Source organism: Ammospiza nelsoni, chromosome 6, assembly GCF_027579445.1.
Source record: "Ammospiza nelsoni isolate bAmmNel1 chromosome 6, bAmmNel1.pri, whole genome shotgun sequence".
NCBI classification, from domain to species: domain Eukaryota; kingdom Metazoa; phylum Chordata; class Aves; order Passeriformes; family Passerellidae; genus Ammospiza; species Ammospiza nelsoni.
Window position 1 is genome coordinate 11,373,307 of NC_080638.1, and position 26,283 is coordinate 11,399,589.

The following is a 26,283-nucleotide window of genomic DNA, read 5'->3' on the forward strand; positions in this document are numbered from 1 at the left end:
TGGTGGCACCTGCAGGGTGCCACGGAGCTGTGGCAGCGTGGCTCTGTGGTAAGTGCTTGGTTTTGGGCGAGTGGAGCTCCTGAAGCTTCCCAGAAGGTTTTTTGGGACCATCCCCCATGCCATTGTAGAGTATTGGATACCTCTGCTGGACATCTGCAGGTGGGAGAACATTGGAGCAGTTTTTAAGGAGGAAGAGACACAGAATAAACTGGAACAAGACAAAATTCAGTCTCTGGGATGGAACTCAGCCTCTGGGATGTTGCCATGACTATCCCAGAGGATAATTCACTACACTGGGCAGGGAGATGTTCTTCTCATGTCCTGATGATGTAGATGCTCCGCTCCAGAGAAGGAGAAGATGGATCTGAGCTGTGTCCTGGATCAGGATGTGTCCTGTTCAACAAGCTCTGGGGAAGAGGAAGGGCAGGTTCTGAGATTGCTGATGGACCCAGCTGGAGAGTTATTCCCAGGAGGAGAAAGGATGTGGTTCCTGCTCTCCGGGACGGAAGGAAGGGATCAGTAACATCCCACGGTGCTGTGCTGTGCTCCAGCCTGGATCTTTAGGTGGTGATGGCTCTGGACAGCCTTCTCCCATGGGATGGATTATGGATGAAAGGAGACTGAGGCCAGGATGGTTCTTCTCCCTCTGCCTTGTGCCCTCTAGTGTTGCCAGCAAGCACAACGTGGGGATTCCCAAATTTGGGAACACTCAGTCAACAACTTTCACCCTTTGAATGAACTTGGAAAGATATCCCAGAAAGCTGAAAGAAAAAAATCTGCCTTTCTTTTATTCCCAGACCAGGGGGTTTTCCCTTGCAGCAATCCCAGAAGGATACCTGGAGCTTAGGGGGAATCAAAAGCATGAAGAGATGCCTTGTTATGTCCTTTTCTTCTGGATGGGTCTGGAATTCTGCAGGATGTCATAAGTAAGGATCACACCTTGCTGTCAGAGGTGGAGATCTAGTTTGGATGTAGCTGAACTGAGTCAGCTTTGATGGCAGCATTCCCTCGGCATCCCAGAATGACTCTCGCCCTCTTGTGCCAGGCTTTTCCCGGTGGAGAATCATGGAATATCCTGCAAGGGACATATAAGGATAATGGAGCTCACTTCCTGGCCCAAGCATCCCCTCCTGTGCTCAGGGACAATGTGATGGATACCAACAAACCCTTCCCTTGGACTGGGCACAGCCACACTACCTCCCAGTGGGAATTCTGCAGTGACCACCTTTTCCAGCCTCCTGGATTCCTTGAATTGTGCTGTTCCCTTTTGTTACTGGCGGAGACTTGGCTTGCTGGTGCATAAATCCGGATAAATCCATAGGAAATACAGTATGAACTCAGATCCCACATGGCAAGGAGCCTGGAAATAAGGCTGGGAAGGGAGTGATGGAAAGGTGCTCCAAGGGAAGGTGGAGGATGAGGGAAGCATGGCAAGGGGTTTTTTGGGATCACCCTACCTCAGCCCTCTTCAGCCCCTACTGTGTGCAACTTCCCGTGGAGAATCCAATCAATGGGCCTTGAGCTTCTCTGCTCCTGGAAGATCCTGCATCCTGGTTCCCAACTGGAATTGTAGGTGCTTTCAGGAGCAGAGTTGGAGCAATGTGTCCTGTGCTTTTCCTCCCTTTCCCAAAATTCATTTGCTTTTCTTCTGGCTTTCATCCAGGAAGCACTGGGATTTGTCTGGGGTTATTTCACATCCATAAAGCTGATGGGGTAGGATGGGTGAATGGAAAAGAATTCCCCTGGAGAATGGGAATGTGCCATGGTCTCCCTCCCTGTCCCTGCCGTGCCACCACACATGACCTGATCCTGCCATCCCTAGCCATGGATGTGCTGGAAAAGGCAGCTGGGAGCTCCCACTTTTTTTTTTTTTTTGATTGTATTTCACAATCAGGGCCAAATCCTGCTCCTGGTGATGTTGGAATATATCCAGGGGAATACAGCAGGAGCTGTGGTGGTGCTTAGGTTTGTACAGGCAAAATCCATTCCATGGGCTTCCTAGAGCCTCTCATTTCATAGAATCATGGAATTGTTTGGATGTGAAGGGACTGTAAAGCTCATTCAGTCCCAGCACTTGCCATGGGCAGGGGCATCTTCCACTATCCCGGGCTGGTCCAAACCTTTTCCAACCTGGCCTGGAACAGCTTCCTGGGATGGGGAGGGACCTCTGTCCATTCCACTTGATCACTGACTGACATTTCCATGGGAAGCACACCTTTCCCTGGGAAGCAGATAAATTTGTTTGGCTTCTTTTCCCTGGAATTGTCACTGTCAGCTCAACAGAACATCCCTGTTCCAGAGCTCCAGTGGAACCTGTGACAGTGATGGACACACTCAGGGTGTCTGGGATCTGCTGCAGGTGCACCTGGGATTCCCCTGCCAGATCCTGGAGGGTGATTGAATCCACCTAGACCTCTTGGTTGTGCTGGAAGCTGGATTAAAATGACTTCCCCTTCTCTTTTCTCATTGCTCCACAGCACTTTGCCGGACTCTCCCCCGGATTCCGGATCGGAAGCCTACTCCCCTCAGCAGGTGAATGGTAAGTGCTTCAAAAAGGGAAAAGAGGGAGGAAAAAGAATCCTAATCCAAACCCCAAATCCAGCATCCACCCCCTTTTTATTCCGTGAAAGTGGTTGGCTCTGCAATCTTTATCAGCCGGGAGAAAACAGGCGGCTGCACTACGTGGGGAGATTATCAGTTAGTAAATATCCCTCAGCTTTCGCCCATTGTTCCGCTCCTGGCTCTGGAAAGGGGGAGAGGGACCGGCACAGAAGGAGAGCTGGGAGTCCACGGACACGGAATCCGTGGTGGGAATCCAGAATCCACGGGCACTGAATCCGTGGTGGGGATCCGTGGGCGCGGGGACAGCGTGGCAGGGTGGGATGTGGAGCCCGCCGTCCCCCTCGTCCTGCCCTCTGCCTCGGGAACACGGAGCGGGAGCGCGTCCCTGACATGGAACCTGGCTCTGGGAGGCAGCCATGAACCCGCCATTCTCCAGTAAGTTCCTTCCCAGCCTTTCCCTCCCCTCCAGCTGATCCCGAGGATCTCCCGCTCCCGCTGAAATGGCACAGGGAGCTGGGACCCCTCCAGGGTGTCTGCAGGGTACTCCTGGCTTCCCCCAGGAGAGCCACCCAGGCTGTTTGGTCCCTTTGGTGACCTTCACTGTTCTACCATGGAAAAACTCCTTGGGAAGGAAGGAGGGAAGGTTGTCCTGTTCTCCCTTCCCCCTTGGCAGGAGCACCCTCCTCTTCCCCAGGCTCCAGCCCAGTCCCCACCGGGAACAGCGCCTGCTCCTCTTTTTTTTTTTTTTTTTATGGAAGAGGTCAAGAGTTCTGTTTATCTTGCTAAAAAAAATCCCTGGAATTCCTCCTGGCCCTTCCTTAAATATAACAAAGAGGCCGGGCTGCTCACCATGGGGAGAGCAGCTTTGGAGTGCTCAGAGCTCAGTTGGGAAGGAGAGGAGGCTCCGGAGGGCACGCACAAAGCTGGGATCACATTCCCGGAGATGATTTTTCCCTCAGTTTGGGAATGCCTTGGGCAAGCACATCACTTGCCTATCCTTGGCTGGGCTGTCCCTGAGGAAGCTCCCAAAGGAAGGCTGGCCCAGGAATGAGCCTGGAAGGAGGAATCCGGTTCCATGTGTGTGGAAAAGGCACTGAGAGGTCCCAGGGGGAAGCAGAACACCTTAGAGGGAGCAGGATGGGTGAAAGCAGCCCTGCCCTGGCAGCCTTCAGCAGGAGGACCCAGTGCAAACACATTCCAATTTTCCAGACCTTCTGACGGGAGGAGTTTTCCCATTCCTGGTCAAGCGCTTCGGCCTCATTACTCAACCCCTGCCTGGGTGTTCTGAGGCCAAAGTCCATCCAGCTCAGCCTGCAAAGATCCAGCAGATCCTTCCCTGCCGTCCCTCTCGGTGTTCCCAGAGGCTGTGCCTGGCTTGGCCAGTCCCTGGATGCTTTTCCAGCTGGTTTTCCACATTGGAGCATGAAGAAGCTTTGTCTTGCATTTAAAACAAAGTCACCGTCTCTTCCTACCCCCTGCGGTTTCCTCACATCCCAGGAGTCAGTCCCTCATTCCTGCTGGGATTGCGGTGTTCTGTGGGGACACCTGAAGGCACGGGTTGATGCAAATATCAGGGAAAGGCTGGAAAAACAGATGGGCTTTGTCCTGGTGAAGAAAAAGGAGGCTGGAGAGGGACTTTGGACAAGGGCATGGAATGTCAGGACAAGTGGGAATGGCTTCCCACTACCAGAGGGACATTGGGAAGGAATTATTCCCTGTGAGGGCAGTGAGGCACTGGAATGGATTTCCTAGAGAATCTGTGACAGCCTCATCCCTGGAAGTGTTCCAGGCCAGATTGGACATGGGTTGGAGCAACCTGGGATAGTGGAAGGTGTCCCTGCCCATGGAAGGGAGTGGATCTGGCATGTTGAGGTGTTGAGGAGCAGAGCAGGAAGGGACATGGATTTGCATGTCCCTCCACACCCCAAACATTTCTATTCGTGCTGTTGTAGTCAAATCCACCCTAATTATAGAATGGCTTTAGTATCCCATTCCAAATGGAGGAGGAGAAAGGTGGAATCACATTTGAATATCCCTTTTTATCTATTTAAATTCTGGGATCAAAGTCTCCTCTTGGTTTCAGTTAAAATGTTTAAAGTGCCCCCTCAGAAATCCTCCCTGGAAGTGCTGGGGGTGTTCAGGTAATTCCATTGACTCTTCTCCCTCACTGTCCCATGGGATGATAGAATCTTGGAATGGTTTGGGTGGAAAAGGGCCTTAAGGCTCATCCCATTCCAACCCCCTGCCATGGGCAGGGACACTTTCCCTAGCCCAGGTTGTTCCAAGCCTCATCCAGCCTGAGAATCCAAGATAACTGGGTCAGTGGGATCAGGACACTCCTGACTTTGGCTCTTTCTCCCTTTCCAGATCCTCACCTCCTCCGGACCATGACTCCCGAAAATATGTGTCACATTACTCCCCCTTCCCGCCTGGAGCATCCTCCTCCTCCGCCGCCTCCTCCTCCCCCCCCTCATCTCCAGGGTCCCCCTCCGCCACCCCCGCCGCCCCCTCACCCCCTGCAGCCACAGCACAATTCCCACTTTCCCGGCCTGCAGCGGGATATGTTCCTGAAGGCCGAGCCCCTGATGCCTCCGTACAGTGTCGGGCCGGGAATGGCGCCTGCCGAGCTGCACCATGCCCAGCAATCCCAGATGCTGCACCAGCTCCTCCAGCAGCATGGAGCAGAGTAAGGCCTGGGAATGGCAGGGGTGAGGGAACGGGAGCTGGAGGTGTGTGGATTGCCTCAAGTGTGGGGTTGGGTGGTGGGAACAAACACGGGAAATCTGTGGAAGGTTCCCTGCCTATGGAGAGGGGTTGGAACCGGATGAGCTTTAAGGTCTTATCCAACCAAACCATTCTGAGATTAAAGATGTGGCTCAGCCCAAGTGGTGACCCAGACTCAGCAGTGTGGGATAAGGTGGGACAGCACTGTGGGAATGTTGAGTTTTCCATGTGAAATCCTGCTTGTCCTGGCTGTGGGGTTGTCACCTCCTGACTCTCCATTCCCCGTGAGATCCCGCTTGTCCTGGCTGTGGGGTTGTCACCTCCCGACCCTCCGTTCCCCGCTGATTGTTCCCGCGGTATCCGCAGCCTCCCAGCGCATCCCGCCAAGAAGCGGAAACACTCCGAGTCCCCTCCCAACACCCTCAATGCCCAGATGCTCAACGGGCTGATCAAGCAGGAGCCGGGAATGGGATCGGTGCCGCTCAACCCCGACCGCGTCCAGACCCCGCCGTGGCACCAGCCGGGACCGCTCTCTCCAGGTACCCCGTTATCCCCTGAATTCCAGCCCTGGGCCAGGGGCCTGGGAGGAGGGAGGATGGCTGCAGAGCTTGCCAGCCTGTGGGATTCTCCCTGGATCTGGTGCTGCCCCAGCAGAAGGAAGGAAGCTTCAGGCAGTGCCCATCGCTTCCTTGGGCTCCCACCCCTCTGGATACTCAGCCCGGCGAGTAAAATCAGCATTTAATCCATTTTAACTGTTCCCCACAGGCCTGATTCAGGATAATGACAGCCTGAACGGCTCCTACCTGGATCCCAACTTCCAGTCCATCAAGTGGCAGCCACACCAGCAGAACAAGTGGGCAACTCTGTATGATGCCAACTACAAGGAGCTGTGAGTAATTCCCTCGCCGCTGGAGAACATGGGATCCATATTCATTGTGCAATTGGCAAGCCACTGGTGTTGGGAGAATCCCACTCAAAATATGGGATAAGGATCTGCTTGGGCTGGGCTTTGTGGTGGAGGTAATGCTCCTCATTGCCCCTTCCCTACTGGGAAGGTTGCTCCTCCACACCTTTTATGGATAATTAAGGAATAGCAGAAGGCATTTCAGCAGCTTTGGTAACAATTCCAGAGCCACTCAGACCTTGCTCACCATGGAGGGCTTTATTGGCAAATCTGGCCTTGTCCCGAGGAAAGTTTGGATGAGCAGCACCTTTTCCGCCTCCCTAGGTTTGCCAGGGTCCTGGATTTTAAATTTAGGATTGAGAAATCTTAGTGTGGGAGGCTGGAGGTCATCCAGAGCCACTTCAGGGCAGCTTGAGCAGTGTGGAAAGGACCTGGAGGAGGAGGAGGAGTGGGAATGGTTGAGGGGGCAGAGGAGGAAGGAAAAAGAGGTGAAGGGATTTAGGAAATCTGGGAAGTGGCAGAGAGGGAGTTGGGATGATCAAGACAGGGAAGAGAGAAGTGGGAAGGTGGGCTGGGAATTGAGGCAGCAGAGGGTGGAGACAGCACACAGGGAAGGAGGAGTGCTCAGGAGGAAACCACTCTGGATCCTCCCTGCATTCCTGGGAGGTGACAAAGAGCTGGCAAGCAGTGGGATGGCTTCCAGGAACCTCCCAGGGACCCTCTGTTCCCTCCCAATTCCCTCCCTCCTCTTTCCACACAGCCAGCTGGGGTCCTGTGGGGGACATGGAGCAGGGAATGCTCTGGTACCTGTGGATAACCCTGGGCTATGATCACACTTTGCCTGGGAATGGGAGCCAAGGACTCCAAGAGTGGGGGCAGAGTCCCAGCTTTCCCACAAAATCTGCTCATCCACTCTTTATCCCATCTTTCATGGTGGGAATGGGCGGGGAATTTTATCCCGTCTTTCATGATAGGTGCCAGGGCAGGGAATTCTCTGTTGGAGCTGGTTGCCTCTTTTGGACTCTGTGGCTGTTTTCCCACCCCACAGCAGGAGAGGGATGATTTGGGAAGACAATTCCTTCTGGTTCACCAAGCCATTCCCATATATCAGCAGCTCCAAAGCCATCCTGCACCTTTCCCTGCTCTCCAGCACCAGTTTGCTCCCTCTGGATGGTGGGATGGGGAAAGCTGAGCATCTCCCATGGATCCTGTCCCCAAATCCCTCTTCCATGTGCAGGAATTCCACTGCCACCTCCTCTGACCTCTGTCTGGACACGTCACCTCTTATCCTTTGGTTTTCCAGCATCCCTTTTCCTTCTTGCTGCTTCCTGCTCTGGGAAAATGTTTTTTCCATCCCAAACACATCACAGCCTATCCCGTGCCATTTCCAGGCATTTCTATCCCAGTTCCAGAGATTTCCATGCACCCTGCTGTCCCTAGGTGGATTGGCAGAGACAAACTCCATGATATTTTCTGCTGGACACAGAGGAGTTGCTGGAGAACATCTACAAAACCAGCCCTGCCCTCTGGATCTTAGGATCATTTCCCTAATGCCTGCTTTCAGGATTTAGGGTAAAAGCCAGAGCAAACCCACTCCTGGGGCATTTAGGTCGTCATGCTGTTGTGTAAGGAATAAATTCCATTGAGGTGACTCCATGGGTATTTGAGGAAGCCACGTGGGCTTTGTTGTGGTGGTGGATTTGAGCAGAATTAAGGGTTAAAGGTTGATTGATTAATTTTTAGCTCCACGTTACCTCAGGGGACTCTTCCTGCTCCTGTCCAAACTGGACCTACATCTCTTTTTAAATGGAACATCCCTTCATTCTCCTGGTGCAGCACTTTCCTGGGATAATCTATGAGAAACACACTAAAAAATCCATCTTTCCTTGCTCCTATAATGGCATTTTTAGGCTGGTTAACTCAAATTTGACAGGTGGGAATTGTCTCTTTTTTCTGCTTTTGCTTGTCCTCAGCAAACGAGCAGCATCCACATCAGGATCCATAATTATTCTCCCAGTTTAGCTTCCAAGGAGCAGCCATTCCCAGTCTGGTTTCTGCTGGAAGCTGTCCCCAGTCTCGATGTGCTGTTTGAGTTCCCTGTGATCCAGGTGCCCAAAACCTTTTCACAGCCTCAGGAATGTGAATCATCTGAATTATCTGATTTTTCCTACTCTTGATCCTAAGAAAAGAGTCCAGAGAGGAGGTGAAGGAGGGAGAGCATGGGAAGCTGTCCAGGTTCTTACCAGATTTTTGGGAGTGATTACAGGGCAAAAAGTACAATTAATGCTATTCCACGTTTTCCTCCCTTTGCACACAAAAAATGAGGTTCCATAAGGGGATGGGGTAGGGATTAGGTTCCATTCCAGGCCCGTGTCTCAGGTTTTGCCAAGGAATCTGTGTTGTTGAAGGAGACAGAAATCCCTGGATTAATTTTATGGATGGCATACAATGTTTTTGGCCTTTTGCTCTGATGTTGTGGTTTTAGGCTCAGTGAACATTTCCAGGGATGAGCTGGTTTCCAGCAGTGGAGCCAAAGAGGCCTGGAACCGGGCAATTCCCTAATTTACTCCTGGGAGAAGGAGCCATTCATCTCCCTGACAGCGGGCGCCGATAAATTCCAGCTCCCTCCTCCCTCTCCCAGTTTGAGGGAAGGCAGCTGGGAATAGTGCAGCCCTTCATGGAAACAGCTCCATGCTGAGGCCAGAGCCTTGGAACTGGAAAAATGGGAAGGTGCTGTTCTTTTCCCATCCAGCAAACTGGTGCTCTCTGGGGGCTGATCCTGGGCTTTTGGGGTTGCACACCTTGGCTGGTAGAAGTGTCAGGATGAACAGCTCCAAACCTGGCTGTGCTGCACATCCTGGAACTCACCAAGGGAGTGGAGACCAGTCATGGTCCAGGCCGGCTGGATGTGTTTTGAGATATGTGATATGGGGTGCTGGTGATGGATCATGGATGTGTCCTGGGAAGCTGAAGGGAATACATAGTATGGACACACAGTTGGGATTGTGTGGGAGGAATGCAGTGTCCTGCTGCTCAGCTGGAGTTTGTATCCTGGAAGCAAAAGAAATCAAGGAATGCATGGAATTAGGGAATCTCTTTGGATTATGGATCTCCCAATATTATGTTTTAGGAGTGGTTTAAATATGGGGAAACCTGGATGGACAGAAGGAAGGAAGGAATGGGGGAACATGAGCATCCCTCTGCCATCCTGCTCTTGGCCAAATCCCAATACTGTTCCCTGTGGGGAGTTTGTAATCCTTTACCCTCACTGGGATTGGGAAAAACCTCCTCTGATCCTGCCCTTCTGTCCTGCCTTAATCCCCCCCTGTCAGTGGGGATGTTCGGGATCAAATAATCCATTTGACCCCAGACCTTTTATTCCTGACACTTTGCCCTTTGGCTCCTGCCCTGTCCTTGGAAAAGCCAGCATGGAAAGCAGCTTCTTCCCTCTGCTCAATCCAGTGCAGAGATCCCAATTTGGGGGATGCAGCAGCACAGCCATTGGGGAAATGGGAAAATCAGTGAAAAGGAACCTCTGAGAGGGGATTGTGGAAGACCTGGAATTTCCAGAAGGCTGAGAAGGGGGGGCCTCCCTGCCTCCTCTCTGTCAGCACATATTTAGCAGCTGTCAGTTTTCTGATTTGGGAAGCATCTATGGTTTGGAAGTTTAGACATACCCTCTCTCTCCTTGGCTTTGCCAGTTAAAAAACAGTGGGAAGAGTAGGGAACACTCAGGAGCCATTAAAAAAACGGGAATGGCTTCACTTGGGTCCCCTTGGGATGAGGGTGCTTGGGTCAGCTTCAGCTGCTTGTCCCAGTCAGGAATATCCAGATGGAGAATCCAGGGCTGAGGCTGGGAGGAGGGTGGGGAATTCCTCTCGTGCCTCTGGGCTAAGGTAGTGCTCTGCTCCCACCGCCTGGTTTGTGTCTGGAGCAGGGCACAGCATTCCCGACTCCCTGGGGCGTAAGGAGTGAGTGGTTCCTCGTGGCTATCCCAGAATTACTCATGGCAACCTGGAATCACCCCCAGCTCTCATCCACATGAACTCCTCAGGTGGTTGCATGGGGAGAATGGTTTTATTCCAGAAAAAAAGGAGGCATACCAGTGAAGAATCCCTGTCTCCTGAGTTCTGCCATGTTTCTTACTGTCAGTCTGTCCACCTCCCCTCCCAATGCTCCAGTCCTTCTGGAGGTGGAAGTCAGAAGTGGTTTCGTTTTGGGGGAAAAGTACCCCATAAATTTTAAGCCTGAGATCCAGGGCTGAGCTGAGCTCCCCCTTTATCTCATCCCCTGTTTCTTAATTAAAAACAATGGGATTTGGGTGTTCTGTGGGATGAGAGGCCAGCTCCTTCCCCCCCTTCCGAGGGCCCACCAGCCCAGGACTGGGCTTTGTGGACGGTGAGGAAAACGGACTCACTGCAAAGGCCACATATTTCCCTGATTCCCATGGAAACCAGCCCATTAAGGAGATGTAGATTAAACCTTTCCAGCTGGTGTGTGTTCATGGAGCAGCCAGGACCCCTCCTCCTCCTCCCTCCCTCTCCTCCTCCAGACCTGTCCACTGGGAAAGCTGGAAGCTTTTCCACAGCAGCCAGAGCAGGTGGTTGTGATTTCAGCTGGAATTTGGGAGGGTACAGCTGGTAGAAGGTAACATTGGGAATGCCACGAGGTGTGGGTCAGTCTGAGCTGCTACTCCCATGTTAAAGGGATGCTCCAAGCTTTGGGCAGATTTTGGAACTTGGGATCTCCATATTCATTCCCAGTTGAATGGGAAGAGCTGTGGAATGATGTGGGTTGGAAGGGACCTTATGGATCACCCAGTGATGATCCATGGGCAGGGACACCTCCCGCTAGCCCAGCTTGCTCCAAGCCCCATCCATCCTGACACGGAAGCCTTCCAGGGATGGGATATCCACAGTTTCTGTGGGGAATTGCTGTTCTCAGCTGCTCCCTCTCCCCAGCCCAATGCTCACGTACCGCGTGGATGCCGACAAGGGCTTCAACTTCTCCGTGGGGGACGACGCCTTCGTGTGCCAGAAGAAGAACCACTTCCAGGTCACCGTGTACATCGGAATGCTCGGCGACCCCAAGTACGTGAAGACCCCCGAGGGCCTGAAACCCTTGGAGTGCTTCTACCTGAAGCTGCACGGAGTGAAGGTGAGAGGGAGCTGAGGGACCATGGTGGATCCAGCTGGGAGCAGAGGGGTTGGGAGCTGGCTGGAGACAAGTAACAGCACCTCTTCATGTAGTAGAGGAATGTGTGGAGTCACACAATCATGGAATGGGATAGGTTGGAAAAGCCCTTTAGGATCATGGAGTCCAGCCCTTCCCCTGGCACTGCCAAGGCCACCACTAATCCATGTCCCTAAGTGCCACATCCACACAGCTTTTAAATCCCTCTAGGAATGGTGACTCTACCACTGCCCTGGGCAGCCTGTTTCAATGTCTGATCATCCTTTCCATGAAGGAGTTTTCCCTGATATCCAATCTAAACATCCCCTGAAACCATTGAAATACAAGTCCTAAGATGGGCTCCATCTGGCTATCTTCAGGATTGCTTCCCACTCACCTTTGACTCCAGTGGGCACTTTGGCAAGATCCTTCCCCCCTCAATTTTTTTGACACTTGGACAATGCCCAGACTCAGGCTGGGTATTGCCTGTCATGGAAGGTTGGGCAGAGAGCTGGGACGGAGGAGGTGGGAAGGGGAAGGTCTCTGTGCTCTGTACCACATTCCCAAATGCTTCTCTCCAGCTCGAGGCCTTGAACCAGTCCATCAACATCGAGCAGTCGCAGTCGGACCGCAGCAAACGGCCCTTCAACCCTGTCACGTGAGTGTGTCCTTGTGGGAATGAGCATCCTCTGCTTCCAGGGAATAAGCAACAGCAGGAGAAGGTGGGGAGATGGTGGAGTTGGAGGTCTCCCACTCTGCTGTGTGAGTGCCACACTCTCCAGTTTTCTCCTGTTTTCCTCTCTTTGCATTCCCAACCCTGCTCTGTGCCCACGTCACAGACTGTGGAGCAGGCCAGGAGATGGCCATTCCTATAAAAGCTCTCCTTCTCCAGGTTGTGGCTCCAGCCTCTCCATACCTGGTTCCTCAGGGCATGGAGTATGTGTGGCAGGTCTCAAGATAGGACCAGTGTGCAGCTGGGAATGAGGGAGGAGTGTTGTTGGGTTCAAGGCCTCCAGGTGCAGGAAAACTGTGTACTCCTCACCTAAGGAAGATATAGGAGAGGAGTGGGAAAAGATAGGCACCATTCCGAGGTAGCCACCATCCTCACTCATTGCTTTGTTTTCCTTTCCTTCCAGGGTGAACCTCCCTCCAGAGCAGGTCACCAAGGTCACTGTGGGGCGGCTGCACTTCAGCGAGACCACGGCCAACAACATGAGGAAAAAAGGCAAACCCAACCCGGACCAGAGGTGAGGGAGAACACGAGGGCCTCCTCCAGAACATCCTGAGAATCCTGTGGATCTGCCTGTCCCTGGGCTGGGCAGAGTGGCTGGTGTGGGATGTGGGAATAGGGCTTGGATTGTGGACACCAGAAGGGTGTCCCTGGTTGGGAGGGGTTGGGGACACCCAGCACAAGGACAGGGGGTGCTGTGAGCCCTCCGTGGTGCCCAGTGCTCCAGAGGGGACGGAGATCTGGCTCTTCCCAGCACAGGATGTGTCCCTGAGCTGTGTCCCTCTGCAGGTACTTCATGCTGGTGGTGGCCCTGCAGGCACACGCCCAGAACCAGAACTACACGCTGGCAGCCCACATCTCCGAGCGCATCATCGTCCGGGTAAATCCCTGTCTCCTCCCACACTCCTTTGCTGCACCATCCTGGGCTGTTTCCCACGATTCCATATCCACAAAATGTGTGGATGTGGGTCTTGGTTTAGTGGTGAATGTGGTGGAGGTGCTGGGTTGGCTTTGATGTTCTTAGAGGTCTTTTTCAAACTTGATATCCCACCTTTCCCACCTCCTCCAAACTCTCCCTGCCTTGCTTGTGGTTTTCCCTGTCCACACTTGGATTCTGGCTTCAGACTTTCCATACCTAGTTGAAGAACCTGTTACAGGATAAGGAAGGAATCTCATTCTCCAAATGGGATCAGTGTCCAATAGAATTGTTGGGAATGAGGGAAGAGTGTTGTTGGAACTCTGCAGCAGGAATAAGAAGATGCAGGAAAATTGGGCACTCTCCCAGAACATCACTTTTTCATATCCTAAGGCAGGGGAGCAGGAAAAGAAAGGCACCATTCCCAGGCTCTCCCAGGGTTTTGCTGGAGCACTCAGCTCCAAAACATGAAAGCAGGTAGTAAAACCCAAACGGGGACCTCAGACAAAAAGTCCACGATGGATTAGGCAGCTTCCAGGATGCCCAGCACAGAATTTCAAGGAATTGCAGGCAGCCTGGAACACTCAGAGTTTGGGACCCGGGAGTATCATCCATGTCACTTGGTTTCCTGCTCTTCTGAGTGGCTGGAACACTGATAGCTGGGATAACAGCTGAAGGAAGAAGGATTTTCCTTTAGGGAGAGGAGGAGGAGAAGGAGAAGAGAAGGAGAAGGAAGGGCCAACCTTCCCCGTCTCTGCTTCCCAGCGTTCCTCTCCCAGCTTTTCAGTCAGTCCCTGTTGTCCCATGTCTCTGCAGGCCTCCAACCCGGGGCAGTTTGAGAGTGACAGTGACGTGCTGTGGCAGCGGGCACAGCTCCCGGACACCGTGTTCCACCACGGCCGCGTGGGGATCAACACGGACCGCCCGGATGAGGCCCTGGTGGTCCACGGCAACGTGAAGGTCATGGGGTCCCTGATGCACCCTTCAGATGTCCGAGTGAAGGAAGACATCCAGGAGGTGGGAACCTGGGAAGCAGGGTGGGCTTGGGGTCACCAGGAGGCTGAAGAACTCCAGTGATTCTTTCACGTCCCTCCCACCTCGGGGTATTCCATGATCCTATGACTGCAGAGCAGATGGGAAGTGCCTTAGGAATTTTTCTGTCACAAGCACAGCCAGTCCAGTGTCTTAGAGAATATTGACTCTTCCAGTGTTAACTAGAAGTAGCAAACAATGGGAAAAAGGTGGAAAATGAGTGGAAAAAAGGTCAGTGTAGCAGGTACCACACTGGGCCTTGCCAGAGCCTGGGTGAGAGGCTTGGCTCTGCTCTGAATTCCTCTCAGCTGGATTTGCCTGTCCAGAAAAGCTGGATATAACCCCGTCCCCTGTTTTTGGGAACTTCTCTTCCCTGTGTCTGGTTCTGCAAGGAGACTCAGATTTCCCTATCCAAGGATCTTGTCCTGTCTTGGACATTAACTCCAGTGTTTGTCCTTATGGCTGCTCAGGACAGGGTTCAGGGTTATCTCCCAAAGGAATTCCCATGGGCCATAGTGGGTTGTCCTGCTTGGATGCAGAGTGGTGGGGATTTGAGAAGCAATATCCCACTGAGAATTCCATGTGCCTGTTTTGTCCCAGGTGGACACCACAGAGCAGCTGAAGCGGATTTCCAGGATGAGGCTGGTGCACTACAACTACAAACCTGAGTTTGCAGCCACGGTGGGCATTGACAGCACCTCTGAGACAGGTACATCCCATGGGAATACATCTGTGAGATGGGAATGTCCCATGGGAATACACCTCTGACACAGGAATGTCCCACAGGAATTCCCTGCCTTTCCCAGGGGCTGGACCCAGCTCTGTACCAGGGCAGCCTCCCAGGTGTGGGGTGGGCAAGAGGCACCCTCTAACCTCCCAAATTAAGGAATCTAATGAAATTCCCTCTTTGGTGAGTGGGAGAGAAAGTGGCACTTCCCACAGGGAGAAGGTTTCTCCAAGTACACTATGATGGGATGATGATCCCTATCCATAGAATTTTGGGAGCAGCCTTGTCTGACCATCCTCTGCCCTTGAGGGTCTCCAAGGAGCTGTGCACAGCTTGGAATGAGAATCCAGGGGGTGCAGGGTGATCCCATCCCACCCCACTGTTCCATCTCCACACAGGTGTCATCGCTCAGGAGGTGAAGGAGATTCTGCCCGAAGCTGTGAAGGACACTGGGGACCTGGTCTTTTCCAATGGGAAAACCCTGGAGAACTTCCTAGTGGTGAACAAGGTTGGTGGCAGCCAGGAGGCTGGGGAAGCTGGCTCGAGGGAATGGTGGAGCTGGATATGGGAGAGGGAAGGTGGGATGCCTGGGAAATGCTCCCAGATGAGTTTCAGACCTGGCTGGTCTTCCAGAAGTCGGGAGCAGCCCTGGGTGGGTATCGGACACTGGCAGGGAGGAACCAGCCTGATGCTGGTGAAATTTGGCAGCATCTCCCTGGGGAAGGGCTCCTTGTTGGCAGCTTCCTGCTGGGAGGCTCCCAGTCCTAATCTCCCCTTCCTAGATAAGATAATGTGCTTATGTCAGGATAACCTGGAGCACCTGGTTTCCTGACCTTTCCCAACCTGTGGCAGCCTGGTTGCTGCTCTGGGAATCGAGGGGACAGTCTCCCACGGCACACATGGAGGGCATGGATCGTCCAGGTCCAGGTGTGCCTCAGCCTGCTGACCTGATTCCCTGGCAGGAGCGGATCTTCATGGAGAACGTGGGAGCCGTGAAGGAGCTGTGCAAGCTCACAGATAACCTGGAGACACGGATCGATGAGCTGGAAAGGTGGAGCCACAAGCTGGCCAAGCTCAAGAGGCTGGACAGCATGAAGTCAACTGTGAGCTCTGGAGCCTTCAGGTACCCGTGGAGCCACAGGGAATGTCCCCGTTCATCCCAGGGAGTTCCAAGGGGCAGCTCAGACTGGGAACAGGGAGATGAGGAAGGACTGGGATGTTGGCTGGTGTTGCTTGGCCTGGAGTGGATTTAAAGAGCTGAGCTTGTGGAGGTTTGGAATTCCCACAGGACCAGCCCAACAACACCTAGGATGAAATAGTCTCCATGTTTCCCTAAAGTCAGTGGCTTTCTCATGGCAAAGAGTTTCCCATGCTTCCAAAATTTCCTTCCTGACCCTGCTTATGCCGGTTTTGGGGCAAAGCACCAAAAGGGTTTGTGACTGTCACCACAAAAATGTCTTTTCCCTCCCAGAAAATGCCACTTTTTCCTGGCAATGGTTTGGAAAGCTATCCCTGCCCAGCTCAGCTCCATTCCTCCTTTCTCCTTGCAGCCAAACTGGGAGCCAGTTCAGCCGGGCAGGAAGCGTGCCCCACAAAAAGAGACCCCACAAAGTCGCCAGCAAGGTAAGGGGTGGATCCCAAAGGAGCAGTGCTGGGAGCAGAGAAGGCTCAGCCTGGAGAAAAGGAGGATCAGGGGGAACCTCATGTCCACAAATCCCTGGAAGGAGGTTGGAGCCAGGAGATTGGGCTCTGCTCCCTGCCTTATCCAAGAGGAAACAGCCCCACGTTGTGCCAGGGGAGGGCTAGGCTGGATATTAGGGAAAATTTCTTCATGGAAAGGGCTGTCAGGCACTGGAGTGGGCTCCAGTGGTGGAGTCCCCATTGCTGGTGGGATTTAAAAACCGTGTGAATGTGGCACTTGGGGACATGGATTAGTGGTGGCCTTGACAGTGCTGGGGGAAGGGCTGGACTCCACGATCCTAGAGGGCTTTTCCAACCACAGTTCTCCCATGATCTTCCTTTCTATCTCCTAATGGAGACATTAAATGACTTCTAAACTTGGGGAGTTGAGGATTTTCAGGGAGGCAGGAAGCGAGCTCAGGAGGGCTGGGGGAGATCTGTGCAAGGACCAGAGCAGTGAGGGAGCTGAGCTGATCCAGGGGGTCCTGAATGAGCTGATCCAGGATTTTTTCCATCGCAGTCTCCGTCAGTTGTCCCGGAGCAGGCCTGCATCAGCCAGCGCTTCCTTCAGGGCACCATCATTGCCCTGGTCATCATCATGGCATTCAGGTGAGATCCCCCTCCTGGGCTGCTGCATCCAGCTCATCCATTGGGACTGTGCCATCCATGGGGTGTGCAGTGAGGGGCTGTGGGTGTATGGCTTCTTCCAGAGAATCCTGGAATACTTTGTGTCAGAAGAGACCTTAAAGTTTATCTGATTCCAGCTCCCTGCCATGAGCTGGGAGCTTCCACTATCCCAGGTTGCTCCAGCCTGGCTGTGAAAACTTCCAGGGCTGGGGCATCCATCTCTCCTGGGCTGGAATCCCATGGAAGTGGATCGATCCCATGCCCTGTCCTTGCTCCCTGCTCCTCCTCACCCTGCCCGTGTCTCTTTTGCAGCGTGGTGTCCATGTCCACGCTCTACGTGCTGAGCCTGCGCAGCGAGGAGGATCTCGTGGACATCGATGGGTGGGTATTTTGGGAATCGCTGGGAGGGATGAGGACACCTGGGAGAGGCTGGAGCGCAGAAACTGGGATTGCTGAGCACAGTTCAGAGCTGCACACCCTGCCAAGCACAGCCGCCCATCCCAGTCTGATGGTGGTTGAATTATCTGGAGCAAGAAGTGAGGAATAGAGAAGGAAAAGGGAATCTCTTTCTAGGATGTGCTGAATGTTCCTTGGATGCCGCCAGCTGAACTAAAACAGCCTCATCCCACTGGTGCAGCAGGGCTGGATCAGCTTTGGGAGCTCGTGTAACCTGATAATGAGTCTCTTTTTCTCCCTCTCTTTTCCTTCTCCCATTTTTCTCCCTCCTCTCCTCCTCACATCTCTCATCCAACCCATTTTCCTTCCACTTCGTCTTTGATTTCCCCATTTTTGTCTTTTCCTTCCCGTTATCTTCCATATCCTCTTTCATTCCCTGTCCTCCTGGTCATCTTCCCACTTTCCTGTTCTCCTTGTCTCCCTCACTGTCCTGTAGCTCCTTTGCTGTACCCACTGCCTGTCTCCTGGCCCTCTTTCGGCACGGGGGTCCCGGAATTCCGGTCGCTCTGTGTCCACGGTATGTGACTGTTTCATTATTTCATTATTTAATTCCTTCGTCCCTTCTCTTAATTCCTACTTTTTTTTTCCTGCATCACCAAAGGCCAAGAAACTGGAAACAGAGAAAGGGATGTGAGACTTCCAGTGGGATTGCAGGAGGAAAGGTTATGGGTCTTGTCAGGGAAGGGAAATTAAGAGTAGGAGATGGAAAAATCAATTAATTAAAGGTTAAATAAAGAAATTGCATCCTGCAGGGAGAGCAGGGGCAAGATAAAGCTGTGTAAGGAAAAGGAGTGAGGCAGTGGAAGAACTTCAGGGGTAAGGGTTGGATTTAGTCTGGGATGAAGGTGAAGCTCCAGAGGCTTGTGCCACATTCCCTTTGGAAGACTAGCATTGAGTCTCCTTCAACCTGGAAAAAAAATCCCTCTATTTAGACAAATCTCAGAGATGACAAAGTGTTTTTTTAATTCCTCTAAATGAGTGAAGCTCTGTTAATCCCACAGAAACCTGGAGTCATGCTCAGGGACAGGTAAGACATGGACACAGGTGTCCAGAAGTGCTCCTTGTTCTGCAGACCTGGAAGAAAGATTCCCTCCTTTTCCCATCTCCCTAACTCTCAGGAGATGCCTGTGGTGTCCTCAGCTCAGGTCTTGGCTAGCTGCAGTGAAACACCTGGAATTCCATGGGATGAATTTGGGCATGGGGGGATTGTGTGTGTTTCTGAGGAACAAGGTGAGGAACAGTCTGTCTTCAAGGGATAAGGGCACATTCCTTAGGGAGTGGTGAGAGCTTGAAGCTGCTGATTCTCAAGCACCTAAATCCACCCAGGAGATTCCTGATGGGAGTCAAATCCACGATGTACACCATGTTCCAGGAGGGTTGCTGGTGTCCTCTGAATCAGTTGGGACTTTTCCCTGCCAGACATAGAACCATTCCCTGTGGAATTTCTGAGCTCTCCTTGCTCTCCTTGCTCCTTGTTTTCATGGCTCGTGTGCCTTTCTCCTGCCTTTCCCAGGTCACTCTGTTCTCCTCCAAATCTCCACTTACTCCATGTCCCTCTTCCCATCCTCCTGCTGCAGCTACTGTTCTCCTCACCTACAAGTGACCCCATTGTCCACACCCAGGAGGTTTCCAGCATCTTTTCCTGCATTCCAGGTCAAGCCAGAACATTGACAAGACACAGATCGTGCGATCCACGGCCACATCCAATGGGGCCAGCAGCAGGATCCCCCCCGAGCACGGTGGGTGATGGATTGGGATGGCTTTGGTTTCATGGAAGGGCTGCAGGACACCAGGTGCTGCTCCTGTTCCATCCCTTGACTTATTTATTCCCTGTGTCCCTGCAGCCCTGGATGAGACACATGGAGCAGCCCTTGGCGTTCCCAGTCGCGGTGTGCTGGCCTGTTTCAGCCCTCCCTGTTTTTCCACGTGCTGCTCCATTGCTCCCACTGCCATCTCCTCCACTGTCCTTTCGGAGACCAGCCCTGCCCATGCCACCAACCGGACAAGTGAGGGCCAGCCCACGTTCCCAGAAATGCTGGGACATCTCCAAGGTTTGTGTCACCTCGTGTCCTCCTTGTGTTCCTTTTGAGAAGGTCTCCTCAGTCTCCTCCAGGATGAACAATTCCAACTCCCTTTCCCCTCCACATCCTTCATCATCTTCATTCCACTCCTTTGGAAGCTCTCTAGTAGCTGATACTCTTTCTATCCTTATCCTTGGATGAGTACTTTATATCCTTCTCTGCCCATGTGGTGCAGTTTGGATCCTGTTCTCAGGGGTGTGTGGGAGCTAAAAAAGATTTGGAGCTTCCCATGTTGCCAGCAAAAAGTCATGGGAAGCTACACCAGGCAGAGCTCACCTGAGCAGCCCTGCCTTGAGGTCTGACCTCATTCCCTCCTCACTCCATCATCAGCTCCATCAGGCACAAAGGGAATGGAAGCACAGACTCCTGGAATGCTTTGGGTCCGAAGGGACCTTAAAGCCCATCTGGTTCCACCCCTGCCATGGGCAGGGAACCTCCCACTATCCCAGGTAGCTCCAAGTCCTGTCCAGCCTGGCCTGGAACACTTCCAGGGATCCAGGGACAGCCACAGCCTCTCTGGGCAACTTGGGGTGCATCAGGAGGTGACATGGGGACAGGGTGATCCCAGTGCTCCCAGCCTTTCTCTGCCTCTCAGCACAGCCTTCTCTCCCATTTTTCCACAGACCAAAGCCAGCCCTCCCTCCTGCCGGTGACAAATATCAAAGCCAAATCCAGGGGCATCACCGGGAAATCCGCCTCCTACACCAAGTGGCCAAAGACTCCTGACAGGTCTCAGAGCTTCGGCAGCCCCAATGCCAGCCCCTCCTCCCCCTTCTCCCACATCCAGGGCAAATCCAAGTACATCTCCAACCTCTCGCTCTCCCGCAGCAGCTCCCGGCAGCGGCGCAGCCTCCGGCAGCCGGTGAGCGAGCGGCCCCGCATGGAGCAGCCCGGCACGGATGGTACGTGGATCCCACCTTCTTTCCCTTCCAGCCTTGGGATTTTCCACCCTTTGCTGTTCCTAAACACCCTGTTCTTTCCCTGGTAGGGCTGAGCCCGGTGCTGCAGTCCATCCGGATCCTGGAGATCAACCTGGCCATCCATTCCCAGTACTGCGCTGCTGCCGATGCCTGCAGGTGAGCCAGAAGGGCTGGCTGGTGGCACCTTTGTGGCACTTTAGGAAATTTATTCCTATTTAGAAAATAGGAAAATCTGGGAGTTTTTCCAAGATTTTCTTGGGTGTTTCCTGCCATCACTTCTTGCTGCTCCATGGGAAGAGGAGCAGGTGCTCCCAGCTTTCCCTCAGGGGTTGTGTTTGGTGGTGGGCTCGGCCTTGGGACATTGGGAAGTTCTTCCCTCTGAGTTCTAAGCCTGGCAGGGATTTTGAGTCCTGTCCTGCCTTTCCCACAGCCTGGTGACATCTAATGTTCTTTCTGTGTTCCCAGGAGTGGGAATTTCAGCTACCGCATCCCTGTGAGCCAGCAGACGGCCGTGAACACCAACCTGACCCTGGAGATGAAGTGAGTGCCCGTGGATCATGTCCTTTGGGAGCCCCTGGAGTGGCTGATGTGGCCACGGTGTCTCCATGGGAAAGGGACACTTGTTCCCCCTTCCGGGCTCTCACGGTGTCCTCTCTTCCCAGCTCCTCCTCCACTGTGTCCATCTCCCTTTGTGACCTTGTCTCCAGTGATCCCTGCCAGGATGCTGTGAGCAGGAACAGCTCCACTGACTCCACAGATGCACAGGTAGGGAGAAGGGGACAGCTCACTAAATACACATGGAATCGTTGAGCTTGGAAAAGTCCAACCATTCCCACAGCACTGCCAAGGCCACCATGTCCCCAGGTGCCACATCCACGCGGCTTTTAAATACCTCCAGGAGTGGGGACTCTACTGCTGCTCCCCTTCCACCCCTCGACTTATTCCCACAGGGAACAAGGCAGCCCTACCCATGAAAGAATTTTCCCTAATATCCAACTTAAACCTCCCCTGGCACAGCTTGAGGCCGTTTCCTCTCATCCTGTCCTTTGTTCCCTGGGAGCAGAGCCCGATCCCACCTGGCTGCTCCTCTCCTGTCAGGGAGTTATGCAGAACTTCCAGTAGGTCCATCTGGACCATCCCTACTTCCAGTAGAGCCAGAAGGTCCATCTGGAGCCTCCTTTCCTCCAGGCTGAGCCCCTCCAGCCCCCAGAGCTCTTCCTCATCCCAGTTGTCCTCCAGGAAACATCCATGGGGTCACTTGACAGCAGGAGGCTGTGGATTTCCTCCCAGATCCAGCCTGGAGGCCATCCCCCAAGCTGATCCCTGACCAGCTGTCCCCCTTGCCTCCCCAGGACACCTCGCACCGCTGGCCCCTGGTGATGCTGTCCTTCCGAGAGTTTTCCTACCACTTCCGAGTGGCGCAGCCGGTGAGTACCCGCAGCTTGTCCAGGGCCACGTGGAAGGAGAGAAATGGGGGATTTATGGAATGTGGGAAATGCAGGAGCTTCCCACAGCCCTGTGGGTGGTAGGAGGATGATCTGTCCCTGCCCCAGCCCATAATCCAGGCAGAATTCCACCCTTGGAGTGGCACCCCTCTGTCTCTAAGCTGCTTTTCCCATTCCTAGGGCCAAGCCGACTGCAGCACTTCCCTGGAGCAGCTGGGGCACCTCTTCACTGACTATTACTTCCAGTTCTACTGGCTCTGTGAGTGAGTCCCGGCAGCACCAGTGCCCTCTGCTCGGAGACAGGAGGGGAACTGGTGCCACTGGGAGCCTCCCGAATTCCCTGCTCCGCTGGCCCCCAGCCCCGCCTCATCCCCGTGTCCTGCGGCAGCTCCGGAGCTGGAATGGTGATGGCTGGAGACACTGAAGCTCAGGACACACAGGACCTAAAAGCCACCACCAGCCCTGTGGTGGCTCCTGGGGGGACCTCGCACCAATTCCCAGCATCCCACACCCCTGTCCTTCCCTTAGGGGGATGTTTGTGTCCTCCATTGCTTCCTCCTCCCCTTACAACACTGGAATTGGAAGCATCACACCAGACTGAGCGTGGACAGCTCTGCCACATCTCAGAGGGGTGCTCCTTCCATGGACAGGAGCCCCACTCGGTGCTCCCAGACGTCCCACATCAGTTCTTCACAACACTGGAATTGCTTCAACACTGGAGCCCTTTCCAAGGGCCAAACGCTGGAGTTTGGCCTGGAAAGGATGGCTGTGCCTGGACCTACTGGAAGTTCTACACTGGAGTTGCTGTTCCTTCTGCTTGGCCCAGGGCCACTTCCCACGGACTTCCCAGAGACTCCCGGACCTGCCAATGGACACGTTCCTCTAGGAACAACCGGAGAAGGAGCAGCTTCAACGTCATCCCCCCTCTTCTTTATGCTCTTAAATCCTATATCCATGTGGGATATCCAGGTCCGGATGGATAAAACCCCCACTCAAGCTGCTGCTGAGGCCATGCCACACCTGGGGACACTTGTCCCCAGGATGGGGTGACAAATGACCAGGACTTACCCACATTTAGTGTGGTAGGATCCGTTTTTGTCCGCTTGGAAGCGGCGTGTGCGGAGCTGCCTGGTCGGCTCTGGAGCCAGTGCCAACCTCTGCCCAGATGCGCAGCACTGGCAAAGCCTGGAGTGCCATGCAGAGCAAGGCCAAGTCCCTGGGAGCACCAGGATCCGTGTCCAGGCAGGATCTCTGTCTCAGGAGAGGGGTGGTGTTCTCCCAAAAGTTGGGATGGCAGCAGCTGCAGCCTGTCCCTGCCCTCACAGAGCTGTACTGGGGGGATTTGGGATATTTTACTGTTACAAGTCCTTAAATTGCCAAACTACTGAATTCTTGTGGGGTTTAAGCTGTAAAAAAAACAGGAATTTCCTTCTGGCCCCATTGAGCTAGGTGTGTCCTGTGGGAAAGCCAAGTGGCTCCCTGTGCTTCCCTCTCCCCGTCCTGCTCCTCATGCTACAGAGGAGTTGTCTGCGTTCCTGGAGGCTCAGCCACCTCCAGGGTATTCCAAGATGGATTTCCCTGAGGAAACAAGTGAGGGGGGAATGCCACATGCTGATCCTAGGGACACTCTAAAGCTGCTCTGGAAAAACAGGATGGGTTTTATTCAGGTAAAGTGGTGGTTCCTGGGCACATCTGGTTTTGTCTCCCATCATCCCCCTCCTGAGCTTATCCCAGCGAAACAGCCCTGAAATTCCTGGTGATGTCACTTGGATTTGGCATCTGCCCCCAAGAACTGTTTGTAGGGAGGTTTCAAGGCCTGGAAACACTGAATTATAGTTACTAAAATCCACTGAGTCCTGGGAAGCAGGGAATAGTGGGTGAGCAGGGCATTCTGAGCACCCAAGCAGTTGGAAAACCAGTTTTGGGACACTCGGTGGGACAACAGGACACCCCAAGCCCTGGGAATACCTATGCACAAGCAGGGGGGCTCCATGCTCAGCAGGATTCTCTGTTTTTCCCTAAAAGTGGGGAGGAAACACCTGGATGTAGCTGAGTGCTTTTCCCTCCACCTGCCCTGAGCGATTTTTCCTGGTTTTAAACTGGGAAGTGACTTCCTTGGCAGGTTTGTTGTTCCCTTGGCAATCAGTGGCCCAGGCTGGCACGTCCTTCCTCAGGTGAGTGATGCTGAGCTGGGATAAAAGCTCCTGGAAGAGGAAACAGGGAATGTTGGGGGGGCCAGAGCCTGCAATCACCACCCCCCTCAGCCAAGACACTCCAGTACATTCCACCCCACTCCTGAGGGAAGGAATCAATCAGTGGTGGCCCAGGAGGAGTTGGGATCTCTCAGATGTCCCCAGGATGCTCAGCCATGGGATTTGAGGAGATTCCAAACAAACCAAGTGCCTGGAAACATCTCTAGTGCCTTTTTCCTTGTGGAACATCCCCAAGGAACAGTGTTTTCCCACATATATTCCCAAATGCTGCCTCAGACATGGTGCCCGGGTGGTTTAACTGGGATGTGGCAATTCCTGGAGTGCCAAAGCCAGCCCTACTCACATGGAGCTGGCAGCAATCCCTGGCATCAGAAGAGGACAGGGATTCAGGATGAAGATTTTAGTGTCAATAGTACCTTATGTCTTAAAGTGGCACAGGTTGCCCAGAGAAGTTTTGGATGTTCCATCCCTGGAAGTGTTCCAGGACAGGTTGGATGGGTTTGGAGCTGCCTGGACCAGTGGAAGGTGTCCCTGCCCATGGCAGGGAGTGGGACTGAATGGGCTTTAAGGTCCCTTCCCACCCGAACCATTCCAGGATTCCATGGTAAAAATCATCCATCGGCTTCTGCCCTGCGAGGCAGCAACGAGCTCCAAAGGGGCTGAGAATTGTAAAATGAAGGAGTCATGGAATTGCTTCCAGGCCCGTGGAAACAGCTGTCTGCATGGATTTCCCCTCCAAAAAGCATCTCTGCCCCTCCCCTGTCCCCAATCAGTACCCAGAGAGTTCACAATCAGGCCTTTCCTCTCCAGCCTGGGGAAATCCCTCCCCATCCAGCAGCAAAGAGACATTCCTGGCGGGAAGGAAGACAAGAGGGTGGAGAACGAGGCTGTTTGGGAGTTGTTTCAAAAGCAAATTCCCAACTCTTCTGTCCTACTGTTGGAGCTTAAAGCCTGTAAATAGAGACTATGGCACCACTGGAAGAATTAAGGAAAAAAACACCACGTAAAAGCACTAATTTTGTTGGTTTTAATGTTGCTGCCACAGCTTTAATCACTGTATTTTGCCAGCCAGTTCGTAGAGTTGCATTTGTAGCAGGTTATTATTGATTCCTGGTTTTTATTTGTGGGGAACAAGCGTGGTTTCCCTCTTTTCTTCCTGGTTTATATTTATATTTTGCTGAATTTGAGGGCTGAGTTTCCGGATTCCCCGGATATTTGTTTGTTTGTTTGTTTGTTTGTTTGTTTTGCTTATTTAGACTTTGTTTTATGCTGGAGGTAAATGTGCCCATATGAATAAAATATATAAATACTGCTTTGTATCCAAGGATGGCTCCTGGTGTTTTCCTCCCTTTCTGATGGAATAACTCAGGTGAATGGCTGTAAAACTGCCCATGGGATGGAGAAAATTCCAAGTTTTTAATCAGTGGAAGTTTCTGGACATGCCAGTCAAGGTTCTTTGGAATGGGAATAAAAAGGAAAAGGAAGGAGGAAAAAGAAAGGAAGAAAGGGAAAGAAATTAGGAAGGGAAAATGAAGGAAGTAGGAGAAAAATGAAGAAAATAAAGAGGGAAAACAAAGGGAAAAGGAAAAAGCAGAAGGACAAAGAAAGGAGGAAGAGGAAAAAAGGAAGGGAAAGGGAAGAAAGGAAGGAAAAATAAAGGAAAAAGAAAACCTGCCTCTGACATCACATTACTCACTTCAGAGGGCAGACTCAGATCCAAAAGCATCCAAAAGTCCACAGAAGGAAATCTTCCTTCCCAAATGGGAAATCGAGGCTTGGATTTGGGATTTGGAAGTGGAATGGTTTGAAAGCTGGGCTAAAATTCCAACCTGCCTCTTGCGGACATATAAATCAATTCCTTGTTTCTAGGCCAGGCAGTTAATTCAGGACTTAATGAAGGGCACATCCAGCACCACAAAACTCCTGGTTAGGGATGACAACACCCAAAAAAAAGGGTGAAGGGATGTGACAGCAAAGAAGGCTGAGGGATTAGAAGCAGATTTAGGGTTTATTTTGCACAGCCAGGACACAAGCTGGCAGTGGAACACCTGTGACTACACACAGCACAGAAACCCGGGATAACACTGGCCACGT

The 26,283-nt window shown here is 52.8% G+C and overlaps 1 protein-coding gene across 1 annotated transcript in view; it reads left to right on the top strand.

The window, feature by feature from the left end:
* Window positions 1–25,513, top strand: part of MYRF (myelin regulatory factor) — a 44,286-nt gene extending 18,773 nt beyond the window's left edge. Inside the window, exons 4-26 of the mRNA XM_059475197.1 lie at window positions 2,478–2,539; window positions 4,930–5,248; window positions 5,653–5,825; window positions 6,052–6,175; window positions 11,152–11,347; window positions 11,944–12,020; window positions 12,499–12,609; window positions 12,882–12,972; window positions 13,825–14,025; window positions 14,641–14,749; window positions 15,166–15,275; window positions 15,730–15,890; window positions 16,318–16,390; window positions 16,968–17,056; window positions 17,387–17,455; window positions 19,184–19,269; window positions 19,375–19,581; window positions 20,235–20,513; window positions 20,600–20,687; window positions 20,997–21,071; window positions 21,194–21,296; window positions 21,884–21,958; window positions 22,157–25,513. Of these exons, the coding sequence (XP_059331180.1) occupies window positions 2,478–2,539; window positions 4,930–5,248; window positions 5,653–5,825; window positions 6,052–6,175; window positions 11,152–11,347; window positions 11,944–12,020; window positions 12,499–12,609; window positions 12,882–12,972; window positions 13,825–14,025; window positions 14,641–14,749; window positions 15,166–15,275; window positions 15,730–15,890; window positions 16,318–16,390; window positions 16,968–17,056; window positions 17,387–17,455; window positions 19,184–19,269; window positions 19,375–19,581; window positions 20,235–20,513; window positions 20,600–20,687; window positions 20,997–21,071; window positions 21,194–21,296; window positions 21,884–21,958; window positions 22,157–22,243 (2,965 nt within the window). The 3' untranslated portion in view covers window positions 22,244–25,513. The remainder of the gene's footprint in view (window positions 1–2,477; window positions 2,540–4,929; window positions 5,249–5,652; window positions 5,826–6,051; window positions 6,176–11,151; window positions 11,348–11,943; window positions 12,021–12,498; window positions 12,610–12,881; window positions 12,973–13,824; window positions 14,026–14,640; window positions 14,750–15,165; window positions 15,276–15,729; window positions 15,891–16,317; window positions 16,391–16,967; window positions 17,057–17,386; window positions 17,456–19,183; window positions 19,270–19,374; window positions 19,582–20,234; window positions 20,514–20,599; window positions 20,688–20,996; window positions 21,072–21,193; window positions 21,297–21,883; window positions 21,959–22,156) is intronic.
* Window positions 25,514–26,283: the final 770 nt, after the last annotated feature.